A 25,956-nucleotide genomic window follows, 5' to 3' on the forward strand; every position below is an offset into this window, starting at 1 on the left:
TCCATCCATCCCTCCCCCTCTTCATCCATCCATCCCCCTCCATCATCCATCCACCCATCCCTCCCCCTCTCCATCCATCCCTCCCCCTCTCCATCATCCATCCACCCATCTATCCATCCATCCATCCTCTTCACCCCCCTCCCCATCCATCCCCCTCTCCATCCATCCATCCCCCTCCATCATCCATCCACCCATCCCTCCCCCTCTCCATCCATCCATTCCCCTCTCCATCCATCACTCCCCCTCTTCATCCATCCATCCCCCTCCATCATCCATCCACCCATCTATCCATCTATCCCCTCTCCATCCATCCATTCCTCTCTCCATCCATCCCTCCCCCTCTTCATCCATCCATCCCCCTCCATCCACCCATCTATCCATCCATCCATCCTCTTCACCCCCCTCCCCATCCATCCCCCACTCCATCCATCCCCCTCTCCACCCCCTCCTTATTCATCCATCCCACTCTCCATCCATCCATCCCCCCTCTCCATCCCCCTCCCCATCCATAACCCTCTCCATCCATCCATCCACCCATCCCCCCTCTCCATCTATCCATCCCCCTCCCCATCCATTCCCCACTCCATCCATCCCCCTCTCCACCCATCCATCCATCCCCCTCTCCACCCCCTCCTTATCCATCCATCCCACTCTCCATCCATCCCCCTCTCCATCCATCCCCCTCTCCATCCATCCATCCCCCACTCCATCTATCCATCCACCCATCCCCCCTCTCCACGCCCCCTCCATCCATTGATCCCCCACTCCATCCATCCATCCATCCCCCTCCTCATCCACCCCCCTCTACATCCATCCAATTCTGGGTCATTCCAGAATTTACTACAACCCCTCTACATCTATCCATCCATCCCTCTCTCCATCCATCCATCAAAGTCATGCTTGGAATTCTGACAGATCACTACACAAAGCATCCATCCCTCTCTATATCCATCCATCCATCCATCCTTCCTTCCATCCATCCCTCTCTATATCCATCCATCCTTCCTTTCATCCATCCCTCTCTATATCCATCCATCCCTCTCTATATCCATCCATCCTTCCTTCCATCCATCCATCCCTCTCTATATCCATCCATCCTTCCTTCCATCCATCCCTCTCTATACCCATCCATCCTTCCTTCCATCCATCCATCCCTCTCTATATCCATCCTTCCTTCCTTCCATCCATCCCTATATCCTTCCACCCTTCTCTATATCCATCCATCCCTCTCTATATCCATCCTTCCACCCCTCTCTATATCCATCCATCCTTCCTTCCATCCATCCCTCTCTATATCCATCCATCCTTCCTTCCATCCATCCCTCTCTTTATCCATCCATCCTTCCATCCATCCCTCTCTATATCCATCCTTCCATCCATCCCTCTCTATATCCATCCATCCTTCCATCCCTCTCTACATCCATCTATCCATCCATCCTTCCTTCCATCCATCCCTCTCTATATTCTTCCATTCATATCTCTTTATATCCATCCATCCATCCCACTCCATATCCATTCTTCAATCCATTCTATCTATCTATCTATCTATCTATCTATCTATCTATCTATCTATCTATCTATCTATCTATCTATCTATCTATCTATCTATCTATCTATCCTTCCTTCTTCTTCCCTTCCTTCCATCCATCCTTTTCACTGTCTATCCATCCATCTACCCACCCTTCTATTCATCTATCTATCCATCCATCTGTCCACTCGCCTGTCCATCCATCCATCTATCTATCCATCCACCTTTCCATCCATCCAACCATTAATCCTTTCTTTGATCTGATCACTCATTCAACCATCTGTCTGTCCTTCCATCCATCCATCCACCCTTCTATTCATCCACCCATCCATCTACCATTCCATCCTTCTATCCAATCACCCATCCAACTAAACATCTGTCTGTCTGTTTGTTCATCCATCCAATTATCCACCCTTATCCATTCAATCTTCTATCTATCTATCTATCTATCTATCTATCTATCTATCTATCTGTCTGTCTGTCTGTCTGTCTGTCTGTCTGTCTGTCTGTCTGTCTGTCTGTCTGTCTATCTATCTATCTATTCTCATAAAAGTAAGTACACCCCTCACATGTTTGGAAATATTTTATTCTATCTTTTCATGTGACAACACTGAAGAAATGAGACTTTGCTACAATGTAAAGTAGTGGGTGTCATAGTCTGGGGGCTGCATGAGTGCTGCCAGCACTGGGGAGCCACAGATCATTGAGGGAACCATGAATGCCAACATGTACTGTGACATACTGAAGCAGAGCATGATCCCCTCCCTTCAGAGACTGGGGGGCAGGGCAGTATTCCAACATAACGACCCCAAACACCTCCAAGACGACCACTGCCTTGCTAAAGAAGCTGAGGGTAAAGGTGATGGACTGGCCAAGCGTCTCCAGACCTAAACCCTATTGAGTATCTGTGGGGGATCCTCAAACAGAAGGTGGAGGAGCGCAAGGTCTCTAACATCCACCAGCTCTGTGATGTCATCATGGGGGAGGGGAAGAGGACTCCAGTGACAACCTGTGAAGCTCTGGTGAACTCCATGCCCAAGAGGGTTAAGGCAGTGCTGGAAAATAATGGCGGCCACACAAAATATTGACACTTTGGGCCCAATTTGGAGATTGTCACTTAGGGGTGTACTGACTTTTGTTGCCAGCGGTTTAGACATTAATGGCTGTGTGTTGAGTTATTTTGAGGGGACAGCAAATTTACACTGTTATACAATCTGTACACTCACTACTTTACATTGTAACAAAGGGGGAGATTTACTAAAACTGGAGCACTCAGAATCTGATGCAGCTGTGCATGGTAGCCAATCAGCTTCTAACTTCAGCTTGTTCAATTAAGCTTTGGCAATAAAACCTGGAAGCTGATTGGTTTCTATGCAGAGCTGCACCAGATTTTGCACTCTCCAGTTTTAGTAAATAACCCCCAAAGTGTCATTTATTCAGTGTTGTCACATGAAAAGATAGAATGTGAGGGGTGTACTTACTTTTGTGAGATACTGTATCTATCTATCTATCTATCTATCTATCTATCTATCTATCTATCTATCTATCTATCTATCTATCCATCCTTTTATTCAGCCACCCATTTGTCCCTCCATCCATCTGTCCATCTTACCACCCATCCATCTGACCATCCATCCGTCCATCTGTCCCTCCATCTATCCATCTTCCGACCCATCCATCTGACCATCAATCCATTCATCCATCCGTCCATCTTACCACCCACCCACCCATCTGACCATCAATCCATTCATCCATCCGTCCATCTTACCACCCACCCATCCATCCAGCCGGCCATCTGACCATTCCTATATCTCTCTCCTATATCTATAGTTTGGAAGGGTTGGCTGTGGCCCCCCCGGGTTCTGGGGCTCTGGAATGTCTCAGTTGTTGAAGTTTTCCCCAGGACTAGGGACCCCCCGGATTGGGTTCAGGAGCCCGGAGACTTTGTAGAGACTTGTGAGGGATGAAGCCTCTAACTCCGGGTCCCCATTGTACCGGCTCAGGTCTGTCCAGGGGCTGCCCGTGTTTCAGGGCTCTTCACCTGGAGAGAAGCTGCTGCACGAGCGACATGTGTGACCGTCTTTGTTTAGGAGATTCCTCTCTTCTTTTTTTCCCACTCCTTTTCTTTTTTCTCCTTATTGTTGGGGAACAGGAAAGGGGTGTGACCTATAACTTTCTTTGGTGAAGTGTTTTCATTCCTGCGTTATTGTGTAATATGCGACATGCTGATAAGAAGGGAGTGTGCGCTGTCTATTCATCCAATCAGAATCATCCTACTCCTCCCTTTTATATCCTACCTTTATTACATTGCATTTCCTTTCTATTGTTTTCTTTTTTCTCTTTATTTTGTTCTGTACCAAAAATGTAACAAAAACAATCTAATAAAAAAAAAAAAAAGTGTGACTGGCACTGAGCCCTGAGCATTGGTCAATGTGCCCTGAACACCGAGCACTGAACACTGAACACTGAGCACTGAGCACTGAGCACTGAGCACTGAGCACTGAGCACTGGGCACTGAACACTGAGCACTGAGCACTGAACACTGAGCACTGAGCACTGGGCACTGAACACTGAGCACTGAGCACTGAACACTGAGCACTGAACACTGAGCACTGAACACTGAGCACTGAGCACTGGGCACTGAACACTGAGCACTGAGCACTGAACACTGAGCACTGAGCACTGGGCACTGAACACTGAGCACTGAGCACTGAGCACTGGGCACTGAACACTGAGCACTGAGCACTGAGCACTGAGCACTGGGCACTGAACACTGAGCACTGAGCTCTGCGCACTGAGCACTGAACACTGAGCACTGGGCACTGAACACTGGGCACTGGGCACTGGGCACTGAACACTGGGCACTGAGCACTGGGCACTGAACACTGAGCACTGAGCACTGAGCACTGGGCACTGAACACTGAACACTGAGCACTGAGCACTGAGCACTGGGCACTGGGCACTGAACACTGAGCACTGAGCACTGGGCACTGAACACTGGGCACTGAACACTGAGCACTGAGCACTGGGCACTGAACACTGAGCACTGGGCACTGGGCACTGAACACTGGGCACTGAACACTGAGCAGTGGGCACTGAGCACTGGGCACTGAACACTGAGCAGTGGGCACTGAACACTGAACACTGGGCACTGAACACTGAGCACTGGGCACTGAGCACTGAGCACTGGGCACTGAACACTGAGCACTGGGCACTGTGCACTGAACACTGAGCACTGGGCACTGAACACTGAGCACTGTGCACTGGGCACTGAACACTGAGCACTGGGCACTGAACACTGAGCACTGGGCACTGTGCACTGAACACTGGGCACTGAACACTGAGCACTGGGCACTGAACACTGAGCACTGAACACTGAGCACTGAACACTGGGCACTGTGCACTGAACACTGGGCACTGAACACTTGGCACTGAACACTGAGCACTGGGCACTGAACACTGGGCACTTAGCACTTGGCACTCGGCACTGAGCACTTGGCACTGGGCACTGAACACTGGGCACTGAACACTGAGCACTGAACACTGAACACTGAGCACTGAGCACTGGGCACTGAACACTGAGCACTGGGCACTGGGCACTGAACACTGGGCACTGAACACTGAACACTGAGCACTTGGCACTGAACACTGGGCACTAAACACTGAGCACTTGGCACTGAACACTGGATCACTGAACATTGAGCTGAACACTGGGGACTAAACACTGGGCACTGAACACTGGGCACTGAGCACTGCGCTCTGAGCACTGGGCAATGAACACTGGGTACTGAACACTGAGCACTGGGCACTGAACACTGGATCACTGAACACTGGGCACTGAACACTGAGCACTGGGCACTGAACATTGAGCTGAGCACTGGGAACTAAACACTGAGCACTGGGCACTGAACACTGAGCACTGGGCACTGAACACTGCGCTCTGAGCACTGGGCAATGAACACTGGGCACTGAACACTGAGCACTGGGCACTGAACACTAGGCACTGAGCACTGGGCACTGAACACTTGGGCACTGAACACTGAGCACTAAACACTGGGCACTGGGCACTGAACACTGGGCACTGAACACTGGGCACTGAACACTGAACACTGGGCACTGAACACTGGGCACTGAACACTGAGCACTGAACACTGGGCACTGAGCACTGGGCACTGAGCACTGAACACTGAGCACTGGGCACTGAGCACTGCGCTCTGAACACTGAGCACTGAACACTTGGCACTGAACACTGGGTACTGAGCACTGAACACTGGGCACTGAACACTGAGCAATGGGCACTAAACACTGAGCACTGGGCACTGAAAACTGGGCACCGAACACTGGGCACTGAACACTGGGCACTGACCACTGGGCACTGAATGCTGGGCACTGAGCACTGGGCACTGAACACTGAGCACTTGGCACTGAACACTGGGCACTGAACACTGAGCACTGGGCACTGAACACTGGGCACTGAGCACTGCGCTCTGAACACTGGGCACTGAACACTGCGCTCTGAACACTGAGCACTGAACACTGGGCACTGAACACTGGGCACTAAACACAGAACACTGAGCACTGGGCACTGAACACTGCGCTCTGAACACTGGGCACTGAACACTGAGCACTGGGCACTGAGCACTGGGCACTGAGCACTGGGCACTGAGCACTGAGCACTGGGCACTGAACACTGGGCACTGAACACTGGGCACTGAGCACTGCGCTCTGAACACTGGGCACTGAACACTGGGCACTGAGCACTGCGCTCTGAACACTGCGCTCTGAACACTGAGCACTGAACACTGGGCACTGAACACTGGGCACTGAGCACTGCGCTCTGAGCACTGAACACTGCGCTCTGAACACTGAGCACTGAACACTGGGCACTGAACACTGAACACTGGGCACTGGGCACTGAGCACTGCGCTCTGAACACTGAGCACTGAACACTGCGCTCTGAACACTGAGCACTGAACACTGGGCACTGAACACTGAACACTGGGCACTGGGCACTAAACACTGAACACTGCGCTCTGAACACTGGGCACTGAACACTGGGCACTGGGCACTAAACACTGAGCACTGGGCACTGAACACTGGGCACTGAGCACTGGGCACTAAACACTGAGCACTGGGCACTGGGCACTGAGCACTGGGCACTGAGCACTGGGCACTAAACACTGAGCACTGGGCACTGAACACTGGGCACTGAACACTGGGCACTGGGCACTGAGCACTGAGCACTGGGCACTGAGCACTGGGCACTAAACACTGAGCACTGGGCACTGAACACTGGGCACTGAACACTGGGCACTGAGCACTGAGCACTGGGCACTAAACACTGAGCACTGGGCACTGAACACTGCGCTCTGAACACTGGGCACTGGGCACTGAACACTGGGCACTGAGCCTCTATGAGAGGTGACCTGAGAGGCACAGAGGCTGCATGTGAGTAGGGAGCAGCCTGTGTACACCAAGCTGGGGGGGTCTATTGGTGATGGTGATGGAGGCCGGGGCTCAGGGTCTCCGGAGTCCCAATATTGTCATCGTGACCCTGAAATCCCTCCGAAGGGAACCTGTGCCACTCTGTGCATAAAAGTGTCAGAAAGCCCCAATATGTAATTCACTGAATGGACTGAGGAGGCGCCACACATGAGCTGAATCCCCACATTATAATTCTCTGTCCATCTCCATCCATCCATCCATCCATCCACCTGTCCGTCCATTTATTACTCATTTATCCTTTCAACCATCCATCTGTCCATCCAATCCATCCATTCCTCTGTCTATCCATCCATTCATCCCTCTATCCATCCATCCATTCATCCCTCTATTCATCCATCCATTCATCCCTCCTTTCATCCATCCATCTGTTCACCCATCCATTCAAGGGTGTCCTTACTTTTGTAAGATACAGTGTATATATGATATCGGTATGAACATTCGTATTCCAATATCCTGCAGACTATTCCACCACTGACCCCCACCCCCAACCCCCTGCCCTAGAGATCTGCAGAACATTGCTTCCTCCCATCACCCTCCAGACAGATCCATATTGATATATTCTGCAGATTATTCCACCACTGTACAGATCTGCAGATCATCGCTCCCCCCATCCCCCTCCTGACAGATTCATATTGATATATTCTGCAGAATATTCCACCATTGACCCTCTCTAGGGACCTGCAGAACATCGCTATGTCCCCTGCCCCTCCATATTATTATATTCTTCAGATTATTTCACCACTGACCTCTCTAGAGATCTGCAGATCATCGCTCCCCCCATCCCCCTCCTGACAGATTCATATTGACATATTCTGCAGAATATTCCACCATTGACCCTCTCTAGGAATCTGCAGAACATCGCTATGTCCCCTGCCCCTCCATATTATTATATTCTGCAGATTATTCCACCACTGACTTCTCTAGAGATCTGCAGAACATCGCTCCCTCCCATCCCCCTCCTGATATATTCTCCAGATTATTCCATCACTGACCTCTCTAGAGATCTGCAGAACATCGCTCCCTCCCATCCCCCTCCTGATATATTCTGCAGATTATTCCATCACTGACCCCTCTAGAGATCTGCAGAACATCGCTCCGTCCCCTCCCACCTTTATTATTATTAATATTAATGGTAATAAAAACAAACCAGAATGGGGGTGGGGGTGGGGGGGTTCTCAGGCTGGGGGGGTCGGTGGTGAAGATGGAGGAACCTCCAGATCAGAAGCCACCTGTGTACTGATCTCTTTGTATAATCTCCTGCATAAAATCCCGAGAGCCAGCGCTAATCCTGGGATTATCCAATCACGTCGTAATCTCCGTGCGTCCCAGCATGCCATGTGCTTCCGTAGATTACCAGTTCAGGCCTCGCGGTGAACTATATCAGAGATGATCGCCCTGTCCGGGAGGCTGCCAGGCAACGCAGGCTGATGCCTAAGGCCACGCCGCGCACGACAACAAGTTGTGTATTTTTTTATTAGTAATTTTATTTTTTACCTATACTAAACGCACGAACGCTGGCGGTCTGCTGCCTGCGTAGCATCACCATACAGTCCTACATTAATAAAAATAAATGCCACACCCATTCTATTCAAGCCCCACCCTCTCTTGTCACACCTAAATGTTGTTTAAAAAAAGCATCTCGCTTTAATAATTGTGAAAAAAAATTAAATAAATGTGTGTGTGTATATATATATATATATATATACACACAGTATCTGACAAAAGTAAGTACACCCCTCACATTCTATCTTTTCATGTGACAACACTGAAGAAATGAGACTTTGCTACAATGTAAAGTAGTGAGTGTACAGCTTGTATAACAGTGTAAATTTACTGTCCCCTCAAAATAACTCAACACACAGCCATTAATGTCTAAACCGCTGGCAACAAAAGTCAGTACACCCCTAAGGGAAAATCTCCAAATTGGGCCCAATTAGCCATTTTCCCTCCCCCGGTGTCATGTGACTCGTTAGTGTTACAAGGTCTCAGGTGTGAATGGGGGGCAGGTGTGTTACATTTGGTGTTATCGCTCTCACTCTCTCATACTGATCACTGGAAGTTCAACATGGCACCTCATGGCAAAGAACTCTCTGAGGATCTGAAAAAAAGAATTGTTGCTCTACATAAAGATGGCCTAGGCTATAAGAAGATTGCCAAGACCCTAAAACTGAGCTGCAGCATGGTGGCCAAGACCATACAGCGGTTTACCAGGACAGGTTCCACTCAGAACAGGTCTCGCCATGGTCGATCAAAGAAGTTGAGTGCCGTGCTCAGCGTCCTATCCAGAGGTTGTCTTTGGGAAATAGACGTATGAGTGCTGCCAGCATTGCTGCAGAGGTTGAAGGGGTGGGGGAGGGGTCAGCCTGTCAGTGCTCAGACCATACACCGCACACTGCATCAAATTGCTCTGCATGGCTGTCGTCCCAGAAGGAAGCCTCTTCTAAAGATGATGGACAAGAAAGTCTGCAAACAGTTTGCTGAAGACAAGCAGACTAAGGACATGGATTACTGGAACCATCTCCTGTGCTCTGATGAGACCAAGATAAACTTATTTGGTGTCAGAAGGTGTCAGGCGTGTGTGAGGGCAACCAGGTGAGGAGTACAAAGACAAGTGTGTCTTCCTACAGTCAGGCATGGTGGTGGGAGTGTCATGGTCTGGGGCTGCCGGCACTGGGGAGCTACAGATCATTGAGGGAACCATGAATGCCAACATGTACTGTGACATACTGAAGCAGAGCATGATCCCCTCCCTTCAGAGACTGGGGGGCAGGGCAGTATTCCAACATAACGACCCCAAACACCTCCAAGATGACCACTGCCTTGCTAAAGAAGCTGAGGGTAAAGGTGATGGACTGGCCAAGCGTCTCCAGACCTAAACCCTATTGAGCATCTGTGGGACATCCTCAAACAGAAGGTGGAGGAGGGGAAGGTCTCTAACATCCACCAGCTCTGTGATGTCATCATGGAGGAGGGGAAGAGAACTCCAGTGACAACCTGTGAAGCTCTGGTGAACTCCATGCCCAAGAGGGTTAAGGCAGTGCTGGAAAATAATGGCGGCCACACAAAATATTGACACTTTGGGCCCAATGTGGACATTGTCACTTAGGGGTGTACTGACTTTTGTTGCCAGCGGTTTAGACATTAATGGCTGTGTGTTGAGTTATTTTGAGGGGACAGTAAATTTACACTGTTATACAAGCTGTACACTCACTACTTTACATTGTAGCAGAGTGTCATTTCTTCAGTGTTGTCACATGAAAAGATAGAATAAAATATTTACAGAGATGTGAGGGGTGTACTTACTTCTGTCAGATCCTGTATATAATAGGTGTTAATTTTTGCTCGCAGCCGTGATTTTCTGATCCATCCAAGCGACAGGTTGCTTAGCAACCCATCATTCCACTCCGCGAGTCACATGACTGCCTGGGAATAAAGATTAAAGTCGGGGGAAAACGTTTGAACCGGCTGCGGCGACACACAAGCGACCCAAATATCAAAGTCTAATCCCCTCCCCCCCCTCTCCCCAACCCATGGAACTGCAAATCCCAGCATGACTTTCACAGCCGCTCACTCCGTCGTGGTAAAAAAAATGGCACTTGCATTTTTGCCTCTTTTTTTTTTAATGCGTTGTGGTAACGTGTAATGAGAGTGAAATACACCCTTTATATGCTGTTTACACATTTCTTATCTTCCTTTTTATGTTTATCTCCTGACTCCATTTTGTGGGCTGTGTTTGTTGGAGATATGACACGCAACTTACAAAAAATGCACATTTTATGTTTTGAATGTGTTTTTTTTTGTGCATTGCCATCGATTATAATGTAAAGAGGACTTTAAAAAAAAAAAAAAAGCACAAACAAAAAGATGCAGCGCTAAAAATTAATGAGATGTTATGCATGTATATTGAATGATTACTACTATTTTTATCATCATTATTATTTTTTTATTTATTGTTGTTTGACATTGTTGTTATTATTAGTAATAATAAATACCGTACTAGAATAATATTAAGATAATATTATATATAGATAGATAGATATATAATGTTATCATTATTTTTAATTTGTCGTTGATAATAATAATAAATAATAACTAAAACTAAAATATTATATATATATATATATATATATATATATATATATATATATATTTCAATTATCATTTCTATTATAATATATTATATTATAATTTCTATTATATAATTTCTATTATAGGAATAAATAAATAAATAAATATATATATATATATATATATATATATATATATATATATATACAGTGCCTTGAAAAAGTATTCACACCCCTTGAAATTTCCCACATTTTCTCATGTTACAACCGAAACCGTAAATGTATTTTATTGGGATTTTATGTGATAGACCGACACAAAGTGGCCATAATTGTGAAGTGGAAGGAAAATGATAAATTATACAAATAAATCTGTGAAAAGTGTGGCTGCATTTGTATTCACCCCCCTTTACTCTGATACCCCTAACTAAAATCTAGTGGAAGCAATTGCCTTCAGAAGTCACCTAATTAGTAAATAGAGTCCACCTGTGTGTCATTTAATCTCATATAAATTCAGCTGTTCTGTGAAGCCCTCAGAGGGTTGTTAGAGAATTTTAGTCAACAAACAGCACCATGAAGGCCAAGGAACACACCAGACAGGTCAGGGATAAAGTTGTGGAGAAGTGTAAAGCAGGGTTAGGTTATAAAAAGATCTCCCAAGCTTTGACCATCTCACGGAGCGCTGTTCAATCCATCATGGGAAAATGGAAAGAGTATGGCACAACTGCAACCCTACCAAGACATGGCTGTCCACCTAAACTGACCGGCTGGGCCCCTACCAAGACATGGCCGTCCACCTAAACTGACCGGCCTGGCCCCTACCAAGACATGGCCGTCCACCTAAACTGACCAGCCGGGCCCCTAGCAAGACATGGCCGTCCACCTAAACTGATCAGCCGGGCCCCTACCAAGACATGGCCGTCCACCTAAACTGATCAGCCGGGCCCCTACCAAGACATGGCCGTCCACCTAAACTGACCGGCCGGGCAAGGAGAGCATTCATCAGAGAAGCAGCCAAGAGGCCTATGGGAACTCTGGAGGAGCTGCAGAGATCCACAGCTCAGGTGGGAGAATCTGTCCACAGGACAACTATTAGTCGTGCGCTCCACAAATCTGCCCTTTATGGAAGAGTGAGAAGAAGAAAGCCATTGGTGGAAGAAAGCCATAAGAAGTCCTGTTTGCAGTTTGGGAGAAGCCATGTGGGGGACACAGCAAACATGTGGAAGAAGGAGTTCTGCTCAGAGGAGACCAAAATTGAACCAAAACGCTATGTGTGGGGGAAAACTAACACTGCACATCACCCTGAACACACCATCCCCACTGTAAAACATGGTGGTGGCAGCATCATGGTGTGGGGATGCTTTTCTTCAGCAGGGACAGGGAAGCTGGTCAGAGTTGATAGGAAGATGGATGGAGACAAATACAGGACAATCTTAGAAGAAAAGACCTGAGACTGGGGCAGAGGTTCACCTTCCAGCAGGACAACGACCCAAAACATCCAGCCAGATCTACAATGGAATGGTTTCATGTGTTAGAATGGCCCAGTCACAGTCCAGACCTAAATCACATTGAGAATCTGTGGCAAGACTTGAAAATTGCTGCTCACAGACGCTCTCCATCCAATCTGACAGAGATGAGATATTCTGCAAAGAAGAATGGGCAGAAATGTCCTCTCTAGATGTGCAAAGCTGGTAGAGACGTCCCCAAAAAGACTCCCAGCTGTAATTGCAGAGAAAGGCGCTTCTACAAAGTATTGACTCCGGGGGGTGAATACAAATGCAGCCACACTTTTCACAGATTTATTTGTATCATTTATCATTTTCCTTCCACTTCACAATTATGGCCACTTTGTGTCGGTCTATCACATAAAATCCCAATAAAATACATTTACATTTTTGGCTGTAACATGAGAAAATGTGGGAAATTTCAAGGGGTGTGAATACTTTTTCAAGGCACTGTATATATATATATATATATTTTTTTTTTTTAACTGTTATTTTTAGTATAATTTTATTACTATCTAAAATAATAAATAAATAAATAAATATATATATATATATATTATTATTATTAATATTATTTATAAATATATATATATGTGTGTGTGTTGTTATTATTAATATTATTTGTAATATTTTTAATAATAACTAAAATAATAATAAATATATTTCTATCACTTTTAGCCTGCTGCGATTCCACTCTTAGGCTACTTACAGACATAAAGCAGACCTGTTGCTGCGCCCTCGGCTAATTGATGTTTCACATAAAAGATATTTCCTTCGTAACACTGACAAACCCGACCTGATCAGCATTAAAAGACAACTATTATTACTTCCAGATATTATCTCTAAAGAAATTAAGGTACCCAGCATAAACAATGTTTCCTAGGAGGAAGACGTTTCCCTGCACACCCCTCACTTCCTGCCTAGTGATCCATTACAGGGACAGTCCATGTGGCCTCTGCTGAGCCTGGTATGGCTGATTACATAGATCCGGGGTATTCAACTTTTCTAAGCAAAGGGACAGTTTATTGTCCTTCAGGCTTTAGGGGGGCCAGACTGTGGCCAGTGGGAGCAGAAAATGCCCCAACATCAGTGGCAGTAAACAATGCCCCATCGCTGGTGTCAGTGGGAGGAATAGTGTCCCATCATTGGTGTCAGTGGGAGGAATAATGCCCCATCATTGGTGTCAGTGGGAGGAATAGTGCCCCATCATTGGTATCAGTGGGAGGAATAATGCCCCATCATTGGTGTCAGTGGGAGGAATAGTGCCCCATCATTGGTGTCAGTGGGAGGAATAGTGCCCCATCATTGGTGTCAGTGGGAGGAATAGTGCCCCATTATTGGTGTCAGTGGGAGGAATAGTGTCCCATTATTGGTGTCAGTGGAATAGTGCCCCATCATTGGTGTCAGTGGGAGGTATAGTGCCCCATCATTGGTGTCAGTGGGAGGAATAGTGCCCCATCATTGGTGTCAGTGGGAGGTATAGTGCCCCATCATTGGTGTCAGTGGGGGGAATAGTGTCCCGTCATTGGTGTCAGTGGGAGGAATAGTGTCCCATCATTGGTGTCAGTGGGAGGAATAGTGCCCCATCATTGGTGTCAGTGGGAGGAATAGTGCCCCATCATTGGTGTCAGTGGGAGGAATAGTGCCCCATCATTGGTGTCAGTGGCAGGAATAGTGCCCCAAGGGGCAGATGAAGGCAACCAAAGGGCCATATCTCTCCCTGGGGCCTCAGTTTGGAGACCACTGGTGGAGGAATAGAATGCCATTGGGACGTGTATATACAATGATGAAGGTCAGGTGGTGCAGGATTGTATTATGTATCTTCTGTTTGTAACATTGTAACGATTTGTTATACATGAGGAGTGCAGAGATGTCCGAGGACCGAGGACAGGCTGGGGTAGGGGGTTATACAGGGGGGCTTCAGGAAGGGTTTGAATGGCTTGGTAGGTGGAGCAGATTTATAGGTCCCCTTAGTTTGCCTGACTCTTGACACTTCAGCTTGGGAGTCAGAGGTCACCTGAAGTCTGACATGTGCTGCCCTGTCAACTGTCAGACTTCAGGGGACCTCTGACTCTCAAGCTGAAGCTTCAGGTTCTAAGTGAAGGCAACTAACTGCCAAAAAATCGAAAAACATTATTTGTGCCGCCGAGCCACGATGGCTCCACCTATCTCAGGTGACTCACACCTGTGTCATTATAGGCTCCAACCATCTCAGGTGGCTCCACCTATCTCAGGTGACTCACACCTGTGTCATTATAGGCTCCAACCATCTCAGGTGGCTCCACCTATCTCAGGTGACTCACACCTGTGTCATTATAGGCTCCAACCATCTCAGGTGGCTCCACCTATCTCAGGTGACTCACACCTGTGTCATTATAGGCTCCAACCATCTCAGATGGCTCCACCTATCTCAGGTGACTCACACCTGTGTCATTATAGGCTCCAACCATCTCAGGTGGCTCCACCTATCTCAGGTGACTCACACCTGTGTCATTATAGGCTCCAACCATCTCAGGTGGCTCCACCTATCTCAGGTGACTCACACCTGTGTCATTATAGGCTCCAACCATCTCAGATGGCTCCACCTATCTCAGGTGACTCACACCTGTGTCATTATAAGCTCCAACCATCTCAGGTGGCTCCACCTATCTCAGGTGACTCACACCTGTGTCTTTATAGGCTCCAACCATCTCAGGTGGCTCCACCTATCTCAGGTGACTCACACCTGTGTCATTATAGGCTCCAGCCATCTCAGGTGGCTCCCACCTGACCAATTGCTGTGCAGCAAACTCAAGTCCAGTGTGATACGAAGGCGGCACTACACAGCTACACACACGCACGTACGGCAAGAACATCACAGAGAGCTCTAGGCACGACAGTACAACACCGCGCACATCATCAAGAGGTACAAATAGAAGAAAAAACCCAAAAAAATTAGACACAACTCACAAACGGGAGCGTGGACGCCACGCGCGGGAGGCCTGAGTGTGAGAGGATCAGAGAGACGGGGGTGAGGGTTAGACAACGTCACCACCTATGTCATTGCTGTGTCACACTTATCAGTGCACGGACAACACAGCACAAAACACGCATACACACACACACGGGCACACACGTCTTCCCTCTGCAGGGAAAAGAGCAGGCGCAGGGCGGCTTCAGATTCTGAGAGGATTATGGGATGACGGACAGATAAGCTTTTTATATCAATTAGCGGAGAGAAGCTGCAGAGACAGAGAGAGAGAGAGAGAGAGTGGGACCACCTCCCATCCCTGACCTGTAGGCCATGGTGCCAGTCTGGTACCTGACAATGCCAACCAACTCTGATATTTACCACCATCCTCCTATTGTCCTCTCTACCTAACTCCTGTACCTACCAACCTCACCCTGTTCTCACTACCCTACTCCTGTCCCTACCAACCTCGTCCTGTCCTCTCTACCCAACTCCTGTCCCTACCAACCTCACCCTGTTCTCACTACCCAACTCCTGTCCCTACCAACCTCGTCCTGTCCTCTCTACCCAACTCCTGTCCCTACCAACCTCATCCTCTCCTCCCTGCCAAACTCCTGTCTTTACCAACCTCACCTTATCCTCTCTACCCAACTCCTGTCCCTACCGACCTTATCCTCTCCTCCCTGCCAAACTCCTGTCTTTACCAACCTCACCTTATCCTCTCTACCCAACTCCTGTCCCTACCAACCTCATCCTGTCCTCTCTACCAAACTCCTGTCCCTACCAACCTCATCCTCTCCTCCTTACCAAACTGCTGTCCCTACCAACCTCACCTTATCCTCTCTACCCAATTCCTGTCCCTACTAACCTCATCCTGTTCTCTCTACCCAACTCCTGTCCCTACCAACCTCATCCTCTCCTCCCTACCAAACTCCTGTCTTTACCAACCTCACCTTATCCTCTCTACCCAACTCCTGTCCCTACCAGCCTTACCTTATCCTCTCTACCCAACTCCTGTCCCTACCAACCTCATCCCGTCCTCTCTACCCAACTCCTGCCCCTACCAGCCTTACCTTATCCTCTCTACCCAACTCCTGTCCCTACCAACCTCATCCTGTCCTCTCTACCCAACTCCTGTCCCTACCAACCTCATCCTGTCCTCTCTACCCAACTCCTGTCCCTACCAACCTCATCCTGTTCTCTCTACCCAACTCCTGTCCCTACCAACCTCATCCTGTCCTCTCTACCCAACTCCTGTCCCTACCAACCTCATCCTGTTCTCTCTACCCAACTCCTGTCCCTACCAACCTCACCTTATCCTCTCTACCCAACTCCTGTCCCTACCAACCTCATCCTGTCCTCTCTACCCAACTCCTGTCCCTACCAACCTCATCCTGTCCTCTCTACCCAACTCCTGTCCCTACCAACCTCATCCTGTACTCTATACCCAACTCCTGTCCCTACCAACCTCATCCTGTCCTCTCTACCCAACTCCTGTCCCTACCAACCTCATCCTGTCCTCTCTACCCAACTCCTGTCCCTACCAACCTCATCCTGTCCTCTCTACCCAACTCCTGTCCCTACCAACCTCATCCTGTACTCTATACCCAACTCCTGTCCCTACCAACCTCATCCTGTCCTCTCTACCCAACTCCTGTCCCTACCAACCTCATTCTGTTCTCTCTACCCAACTCCTGTCCCTACAAACCTCATCCTGTCCTCTCTACCCAACTCCTTTTCTACCATCCTTCCCTCTTTACTAAACTCTTGTCCCTACCAACCTCATCCTGTCCTCTCTACCATACTCCTGTCACTACCAACCTCATCCTGTCCTCTCTACCATACTCCTGTCCCTATCATACTCCCTTCTCTACCAAACTCATGTCACTCTTGATCTCCCTTCTCTACCACCTTCCTCTTCCTACTATCCTTCCCTCTCAATCAAATTCTTGTTCCTACCATCCTCTTGTACTCTGCACCCAACTCCTAATCCTACCATCCTCCCTTCTCTATCCAACTCCTATCTCTACCAACCTTCATCCTATCCTCTCTACCCAACTCCTGTCTCTACCATACTCCCTTCTCTACCAAACGTATGTCACTACCACGTTCCCTTCTTTACCCCCATCCTCTTCCTACTATCCTCCCCTCTCTATCCAACTCCTAACAGTCTTCCTTCTCTACCCTACTCCTGTTCCTTCCAACCTCCTCCTGTCCTTACCCATCTCCTGCCCTCTCTACTCAACTCCCGTCCCTATCATTCTCCCTTTTCTACCCATCTCCAGTCCCTATCATCCTCCCCTCTATACCCAACTCCTGTCCCTACCACCATTCCTTCTGTACCCGACCCCTGTCCCTACCAGCCTCCCCCATTTTCTACCCAACTATTCTACATTCTGTATCCAACTCCTGTCACCACCCTCCTCCCTTCTCTACTCAGCTCATGTTCCTACCATCCTTTCCTCTCTACCCAACTCCTCTCCCTACTATCCTCCCCTCAACCCCTGTCCGACCATCCTCTCTTCTCTACCCAACTCCTCTTCCTACTATCCTCCTCTCAACCCCTGTCTGACCATCCTCTCTTTTCTACCCAACTCCTGTCTCCACTAACTTCCTCCTGTCCTCTCTACCCAACTCCTGTCCCTATCATCCTCCTTTCAATTCTTTGACTTAGTCATTGCCACCCTCCTGCTGTCCTCTCTACCCAACATTTGTTTCTATTACCCTTCCTTACCCAGGTCTGGTCCCTACCATTCTCCCCTTTTTTTCAACTCCTGTTCCTACCACCCTCCCTTCTCTATCCAACTCCTGTCTCTACTACCCTCCTCCTGTCCCCTCTACCCAACCTCTGTCCCTACCAGCTTCCCTTTTCTACAAAATTCCTGTCCCTAATAGCCTGCTGTAGTCCTCTCTACCCAACTCCCGTTCCTACCTTCCTCCCTTTTCTACCCAACTTCTGTTCTTACCAACTTCCTCCTGTCCTATCCACTTAACTTCCGTCCCTACCACCTCTCTACCCAACTCCTCTCCCTACTATCCTTCTCTCAACTTCTGTCCCAACCATGCTCCCGTCTATAACCAACTCCTGTCTCCACCAACCTCCTCCTGTCCTCTCTACCCAACTTCTGTACCCACCATCCACCCCTTTATAACAAACTCCTTTTTCTACCATCCTACCTTCTCTACCAAAACCCTATTTCTTCCACTCTCCCCTCTCTACACAACTCCTTTCCTCTCTACCCAACTCCTGTCCCTACCATCCTATTCTTTCTATCCATCCCTCTACACCCAACACCTTTCCCCACCTCCCTTCTTCAGTTCTCTATCCAACTCTGGTCCCCACCATCCCTATTCTTCCCTCTCCACCCAACCAGTCTCCTCCTGTCTTTTCTGCCCTACCACCATCATTCTTCTATCCACCTAACTCATATCCCCACCACCATCCTCATGTACTTTCTAGAACCCCCATATTGCCCTCTCTGCTGAATTCATGTCCCCAAAATTCTCCTTCTGCCTTCTCTTCCAACTCCTTTCCCTAACATCCCTTTCCCGCCTTCTTTGACCAACTCATTTGGCCTACCATCCTCCTCTTGCTTTCTCTGTCCAACTCCTTTAGCCCACCATCTTCCTCCTGCCTTTTCTGCCTAACTCATTTCCTTAATATCTTCCTGCTGCCTTTTCTACCCAACTCCTTTCCCTACCATCTTCATCCTGCCTTCTCTGCCCAACTCCTTTCCCTACCATCTTCATCCTGCCTTCTCTGCCCAACTCCTTTCCCTACCATCTTCATCCTGCCCTCTCTGCCCAACTGTTTTCCCTAATATCCTTCTCCTGCCTTCTCTGCCCAACTCCTTTCCTTACCATCTTCCTCTAGCCTTCTCTGCCCAACTCCTTTCCCTACCATCTTTCTCCTGCCTCCTCTGCCCAACTCCTTTCCCTACCATCTTCATCCTGCCTTCTCTGCCCAACTGTTTTCCCTAATATCCTTCTCCTGCTTTCCCTGCCCAACTCCTGCCCCTGGCATCCACCTACTGGCTTATTTGCCCAATGCTATATCCCTACCACCCTCCTTCCAGCCACCAGCTTCCTGCCTTCTCTGCCCAACTCTTATCCCTGCCACCCTCCTCCTGCCTTCTTTACCAATACCCATCCCTACCACCCTCCTCCTGCCTTCTCTATCAACGTCTCCACCACCCTACTCCTGCCTTCTCTACCAACACCCATCCCTACCACTCTCCCCCACCAACACCCATTCCTACCACCCTACTCCTGCCTTCTCCACCAAACTCCCTAACTCCAGTCTCCATAATCCATCTCCAGCCCCTACCTCACTTTTATTGGCTATACTGCTGTACCTTTCCTAATGCCAGCCTCCTCGTGGTCTCCTCAGTGTCCTCTCTACTCAAACCTCTGCCATTCTTCTGTCCTTTCCTGAACTGACTACTGCATGACCCTCCTAAAGCTGCCCTCCTGCCCCCCCCCACCCCCATATTCCTGCCCTCATTAACTATTGCCTCTCCTGCCCACCTCCCTACGCAGCCAGAGGTGTAATGAAAAGGCACGGGGCCCATAGAGCTGGGAGGAGAATTTACAAGGGGCCCCCTGTGCTGTATGGAAAGCTCTGACTACTGCCCCCCATCTAAAGAGTACCTGTCTCCAAAGCAGAACTATCTATATAAATGGGCGTTTACAAAAGTGCAGAGCAGGACCCTCGAAAGCTGAAAGGGGCCCGGGGCCCCGCACCTTCTAAATGTACCCCTCCTCTCCAATCAAATATTTTATCATTTTAGAGTTTTGCATCTTATCAAATCGACAATTTGGGAAAGAAATGGAGGGACGTACTAGAGGGACGTCACCAGCATGGCAAGGTGACTACATGTCCAAAAGGGCAGGCAGGAGGCAGAGCTGTGACACGGAGTCCGTGGAATCGAAGGAATACGACAAATGTTGTCACCCTTTAAATAAAAGGGGGCGTGACTTCACATATCCTATAATTATTCTTTCCAGGATCCTGCAGAGTATTGCGCTATATATAGTGAAGCCGTCACATAAACATCCTGTTGGAGGCAACAATACCTCTCCCTCCCCCCCCATCCAGAACTCCCTATGCACTAAGAATCCGTCTAGGGAAAAGGGCGGGGCATCTAGGAACCTCTCCAGAGAGCGATTGGGGGGGGGGGGAGATATTATCCGTGAACTTGACGCATCTCTACAAAAGCCTCCCCCCTCCCCCCACCCCGCTGACACTTCCACAGGAGCGTTAATTATAACCGGCTATTTATAGAGCGCGGGGCGCGCGGTCACATGACTCACCCCCTCCCCCCCCGCCGCAGACACTTACCCCACCCCCTCCCAAAGACACTTACCCCCGGCAACGTCTTCTGTTCATGGAGAGCGCTCTGAGCTTTCAGCGCCGACTCCCGGGCGCAGTACGTCAGGAAGGCGCATCCTGCAAGAGAGAAGAGATACCGAGAATTACACCCGGCATACAGGACAAGAGAAGTGGTACTGTGCAGAGTCCATACATACAGAATAAGAACAGATACCGAGAATTACACCCAACATACAGGACAGGAGAAGTGGTACTGTGCAGAGTCCATACATACAGAATAAGAACAGATACTGAGAATTACACCCGGCATACAGGACAGGAGAAGTGGTACTGTGCAGAGTCCATACATACAGAATAAGAACAGATACTGAGAATTACACCCGGCATACAGGACAGGAGAAGTAGTACTGTGCAGAGTCCATACATACAGAATAAGAACAGATACTGAGAATTACACCCGGCATACAGGACAGGAGAAGTAGTACTGTGCAGAGTCCATACATACAGAATAAGAACAGATACCGAGAATTACTCAGCTGTTCAATTCTTCATACCAATAAATTCATAAAAACCCAGAAAGGATGATGGAACCCCTCATAATGGGCACAGGGGGTGTACAGACCCAGGAACTCAGCACAGGGATGGTGGGAACCCCTCATAATGGGCACAGCGGGTGTACAGACCCGGGAACTCAGCACAGGGATGGTGGGAACTCCTCATAATGGGCACAGCGGGTGTACAGACCCGGGAACTCAGCACAGGGATGGTGGGAACCCCTCATAATGGGCACAGGGGGTGTACAGACCCAGGAACTCAGCACAGGGATGGTGGGAACCCCTCATAATGGGCACAGCGGGTGTACAGACCCGGGAACTCAGCACAGGGATGGTGGGAACTCCTCATAATGGGCACAGCGGGTGTACAGACCCGGGAACTCAGCACAGGGATGGTGGGAGCTCCTCATAATGGGCACAGCGGGTGTACAGACCTGGGAACTCAGCACAGGGATGATGGGAACCCCTCATAATGGGCACAGCGGGTGTACAGACCCGGGAACTCAGCACAGGGATGGTGGGAACCCCTCATAATGGGCACAGCAGGTGTACAGACCCGGGAACTCAGCACAGGGATGGTGGGAACTCCTCATAATGGGCACAGCGGGTGTACAGACACGGGAACTCAGCACAGGGATGGTGGGAACCCCTCATAATGGGCACAGCGGGTGTACAGACCCGGGAACTCAGCACAGGGATGGTGGGAACTCCTCATAATGGGCACAGCGGGTGTACAGAGCCGGGAACTCAGCACAGGGATGGTGGGAACCCCTCATAATGGGCACAGCGGGTGTACAGACCTGGGAACTCAGCACAGGGATGGTGGGAACTCCTCATAATGGGCACAGCGGGTGTACAGACCTGGGAACTCAGCACAGAACCTCTAAGCACGGGTAAGCTGTATATACAGGAACCGCTCATCACCTGGCCAATACCATCCCTACAGTGAAGCATGGTGGTGGCAGCGTCATGGTGTGGGGATGTTTTTCAGAGGCAGGAACTGGGAGACTAGTCAGGATGGAGGGAAAGATGAATGCAGCAATGTACAGAGACATCATTGATGAAAACCTTCTCCAGAGCGCTCTGGACCTCAGACTGGGGTGAAGGTTCATCTTCCAACAGGACAACGACCCTAAGCACACAGCCAAGATAACAAAGGAGCGGCTACGGGACAACTCTGTGAATGTCCCAGCCAGAGCCCAGACTTGAACCCGATTGGACATCTCTGGAGAGATCTGAAAATGGCTGTGCACCGACCCTCCCCCATCCAACCTGATGAAGCTTGAGAGGTCCTGCAAAGAAGAATGGGAGAAACTGCCCAAAAATAGGAGTGCCAAGCTTGTAGCATCATACTCAGAAATACTGGAGGCTGGAATTGGTGCCAAAGGAGCTTCACCAAAGTATTGAGCAAGGGGTGTGAATACTTATGTACATGGCAAAGGGTGTGAATACTTATGTACATGGGATTTTTTTCGTTGTTTTTTATTTTTAATAACTTTGCAAAGATTTCAAACAAACTTCTCTCACGTTGTCATTATGGGCGATTGTTTGTAGAATTTTGAGGAAAATAATAAATTGAATCCATTTTGGAATAAGGATCCCAGCACTCCCCCTGGCCGTGCCTTCATCTGCTTCTCTGTCCAGAATGACAGCAACATCTTTATTTAGGCATCATCCAGAGTCACCATCTACTTCCTGGACTGAGACACTGGCTCAGAAATGACCCAATCATGTAAATCCTGGAGTCTGTGCACAAATGTCTGACACAGATCACCGTGTAATATGCAACAAGTTACAATGTACAGTCTGATCACTGGGGGAGGGGAGACTGAGGAAATGCACCATGCCATGGGGATGGGACAGAGCGATGTTCTGCAGATCTCCAGGGCAGGGGTTGGGGGGGGGGGGGGGGTCAGTGGTGGAATAGTCTTCAGGATATTGAAATATGGATGTGTCATGCCGATATTTATATATACATTCAGTATCTGACAAAAGTAAGTACACCCCTCCCATGTGACAACACTGAAGAAATGAGACTTTGCTACAATGTAAAGTAGTGAGTGTACAGCTTGTATAACAGTGTAAATTTACTGTCCCCTCAAAATAACTCAACACACAGCCATTAATGTCTAAACCGCTGGCAACAAAAGTCAGTACACCCCTAAGTGACAATCTCCAAATTGGGCCCAATTAGCCATTTTCCCTCCCCCCGGTGTCATGTGACTCGTTAGGGTTACAAGGTCTCAGGTGTGAATGGGGGGCAGGTGTGTTACATTTGGTGTTATCGCTCTCACTCTCTCATACTGGTCACTGGAAGTTCAACATGGCACCTCATGGCAAAGAACTCTCTGAGGATCTGAGAAAAAGAATTGTTGCTCTACATAAAGATGGCCTAGGCTATAAGAAGATTGCCAAGACCCTGAAACTGAGCTGCAGCACGGTGGCCAAGACCATACAGCGGTATAACAGGAAAGGTTCCACTCAGAACAGGCCTCACCATGGTCCACCAAAGAAGTTGAGTGCCGTGCTCAGCGTCATATCCAGAGGTTGTCTTTGGGAAATAGACGTATGAGTGCTGCCAGCATTGCTGCAGAGGTTGAAGGGGTGGGGGAGGGGTCAGCCTGTCAGTGCTCAGACCATACGCCGCACACTGCATCAAATTGGTCTGCATGGCTGTCGTCCCAGAAGGAAGCCTCTTCTAAAGATGATGGACAAGAAAGCCTGCAAACAGTTTGCTGAAGACAAGCAGACTAAGGACATGGATTACTGGAACCATCTCCTGTGCTCTGATGAGACCAAGATAAACTTATTTGGTGTCAGATGGTGTCAGGCGTGTGTGGGGGCAACCAGGTGAGGAGTACAAAGACAAGTGTGTCTTCCTACAGTCAGGCATGGTGGTGGGAGTGTCATGGTCTGGGGCTGCATGAGTGCTGCCGGCACTGGGGAGCTACAGATCATTGAGGGAACCATGAATGCCAACATGTACTGTGACATACTGAAGCAGAGCATGATCCCCTCCCTTCAGAGACTGGGGCGCAGGGCAATATTCCAACATAACGACCCCAAACACCTCCAAGATTACCACTGTCTTGCTAAAGAAGCTGAGGGTAAAGGTGATGGACTGGCCAAGCATGTCTCCAGACCTAAACCCTATTGAGAATCTGTGGGGGATCCTCAAACAGAAGGTGGAGGAGGGGAAGGTCTCTAACATCCACCAGCTCTGTGATGTCATCATGGAGGAGGGGAAGAGGACTCCAGTGACAACCTGTGAAGCTCTGGTGAACTCCATGCCCAAGCGGGTCAAGGCAGTGCTGGAAAATAATGGCGGCCACACAAAATATTCACACTAAGGGCCCAATTTGGAGATTGTCACTTAGGGGTGTACTGACTTTTGTTGGTTTAGACATTAATGGCTGTGTGTTGAGTTATTTTGAGGGGACAGTAAATTTACGCTGTTATACAAGCTGTACACTCACTACTTTACATTGTAGCAAAGTCTCATTTCTTCAGTGTTGTCACATGAAAAGATAGAATAAAATATTTACAAACATGTGAGGAGTGTACTTACTTTTGTCAGATACTGTATATATATATATATTATTTATTAAACAATTAATATAATAATAATAGTAGTAATATTAATAATAATAATAGTGGTAACAATAAAAATAATAATAACTTACTATTTTAGCAATATTATTGTTGCTATTATTAATAAATAAATATTTTAAATTGTTATTTATTTTTTAAATATATTATTTAATAACCAATTATTATTCTTTTTTCTTATCTAATATCTACTACTTATTTATTTTTTTATTTTTTTGGGAGGGGATTTCATTTCCCTTCCCCGACCTCTCAGAATTTCTAATGCAGAACCCAGCAAAACCCGCTGGCCGATTCTTTGAATCGTTCGCTGAAGCCGATAATTTGTCTCAGCTCATCTGCTGGGCCCCGAGAGGACTGTGTAGGCCGTCCTTGCTGACTCCTCCTTCCTGCAAAATGCTACCCATCTGGCTGTCATGTTGATCCTCTGGATGAGGTCTTCGGCTCGGGGGGGGGGGGACTTGGAAGAAGATATCTGTGTTTGTATATTTGTTACAGGCCTGTGACTCCGACAGCTGAAGGAGCTTCCTAAAAACATCACAGCACCCTTCCTCAGTTCTCCTCTCAGGAGCCCTCAGCCCTGATGCAAGTAGGAGGAGGAGTTATGCAAATATCAAAATGTTCATGTTTATGTCTAAAGCCGATTAACGTTCTAGCTGGCCTCCAATGTCTATGGTTGCCTTTAGATGCCTCACCATAATTCTTGACCTCCCTTTAATAAACCAATAACCTTCCACTTTTAGATGCTTCCTATATCCTCACACCGTTGGATGCATCCCCTTACCTCCTGCCATTGGCTACTTCTCATGACCTCCTGCTGCTGGATGCTTCCCATAACCTCCTACCGTTGGATGCGTCCCATAACCACCTTCCACTGTTAGATGTTTCCTATAACCTCCCACAGTAGGATGT

General features: G+C 48.3%; 1 protein-coding gene and 1 long non-coding RNA gene across 9 annotated transcripts in view; both read right to left on the reverse strand.

Moving 5' to 3' along the window:
- LOC309569701 overlaps window positions 1-25,956 on the reverse strand; it is an 85,356-nt gene that overhangs the window by 29,217 nt on the left and 30,183 nt on the right. The gene's annotated exons all lie outside the window — the stretch shown is intronic.
- The window catches only part of CELF3 (CUGBP Elav-like family member 3), a 106,034-nt gene that overhangs the window by 27,110 nt on the left and 52,968 nt on the right, over window positions 1-25,956 (reverse strand). For all 6 annotated transcript variants that reach the window (XM_082275649.1, XM_082275647.1, XM_082275644.1 and 3 more), the window contains exon 2: window positions 20,919-21,001. Coding sequence is in view for 5 of the 6 variants with exons in the window: in XM_082275647.1 (XP_082131773.1) it covers window positions 20,919-21,001 (83 nt within the window). In the remaining variant the exon portion in view is untranslated. The remainder of the gene's footprint in view (window positions 1-20,918; window positions 21,002-25,956) is intronic.

The sequence above is a fragment of the Pelophylax lessonae genome (genome assembly GCF_965119305.1).
Source record: "Pelophylax lessonae genome assembly, chromosome: 13".
In the NCBI taxonomy this organism is placed as follows: domain Eukaryota; kingdom Metazoa; phylum Chordata; class Amphibia; order Anura; family Ranidae; genus Pelophylax; species Pelophylax lessonae.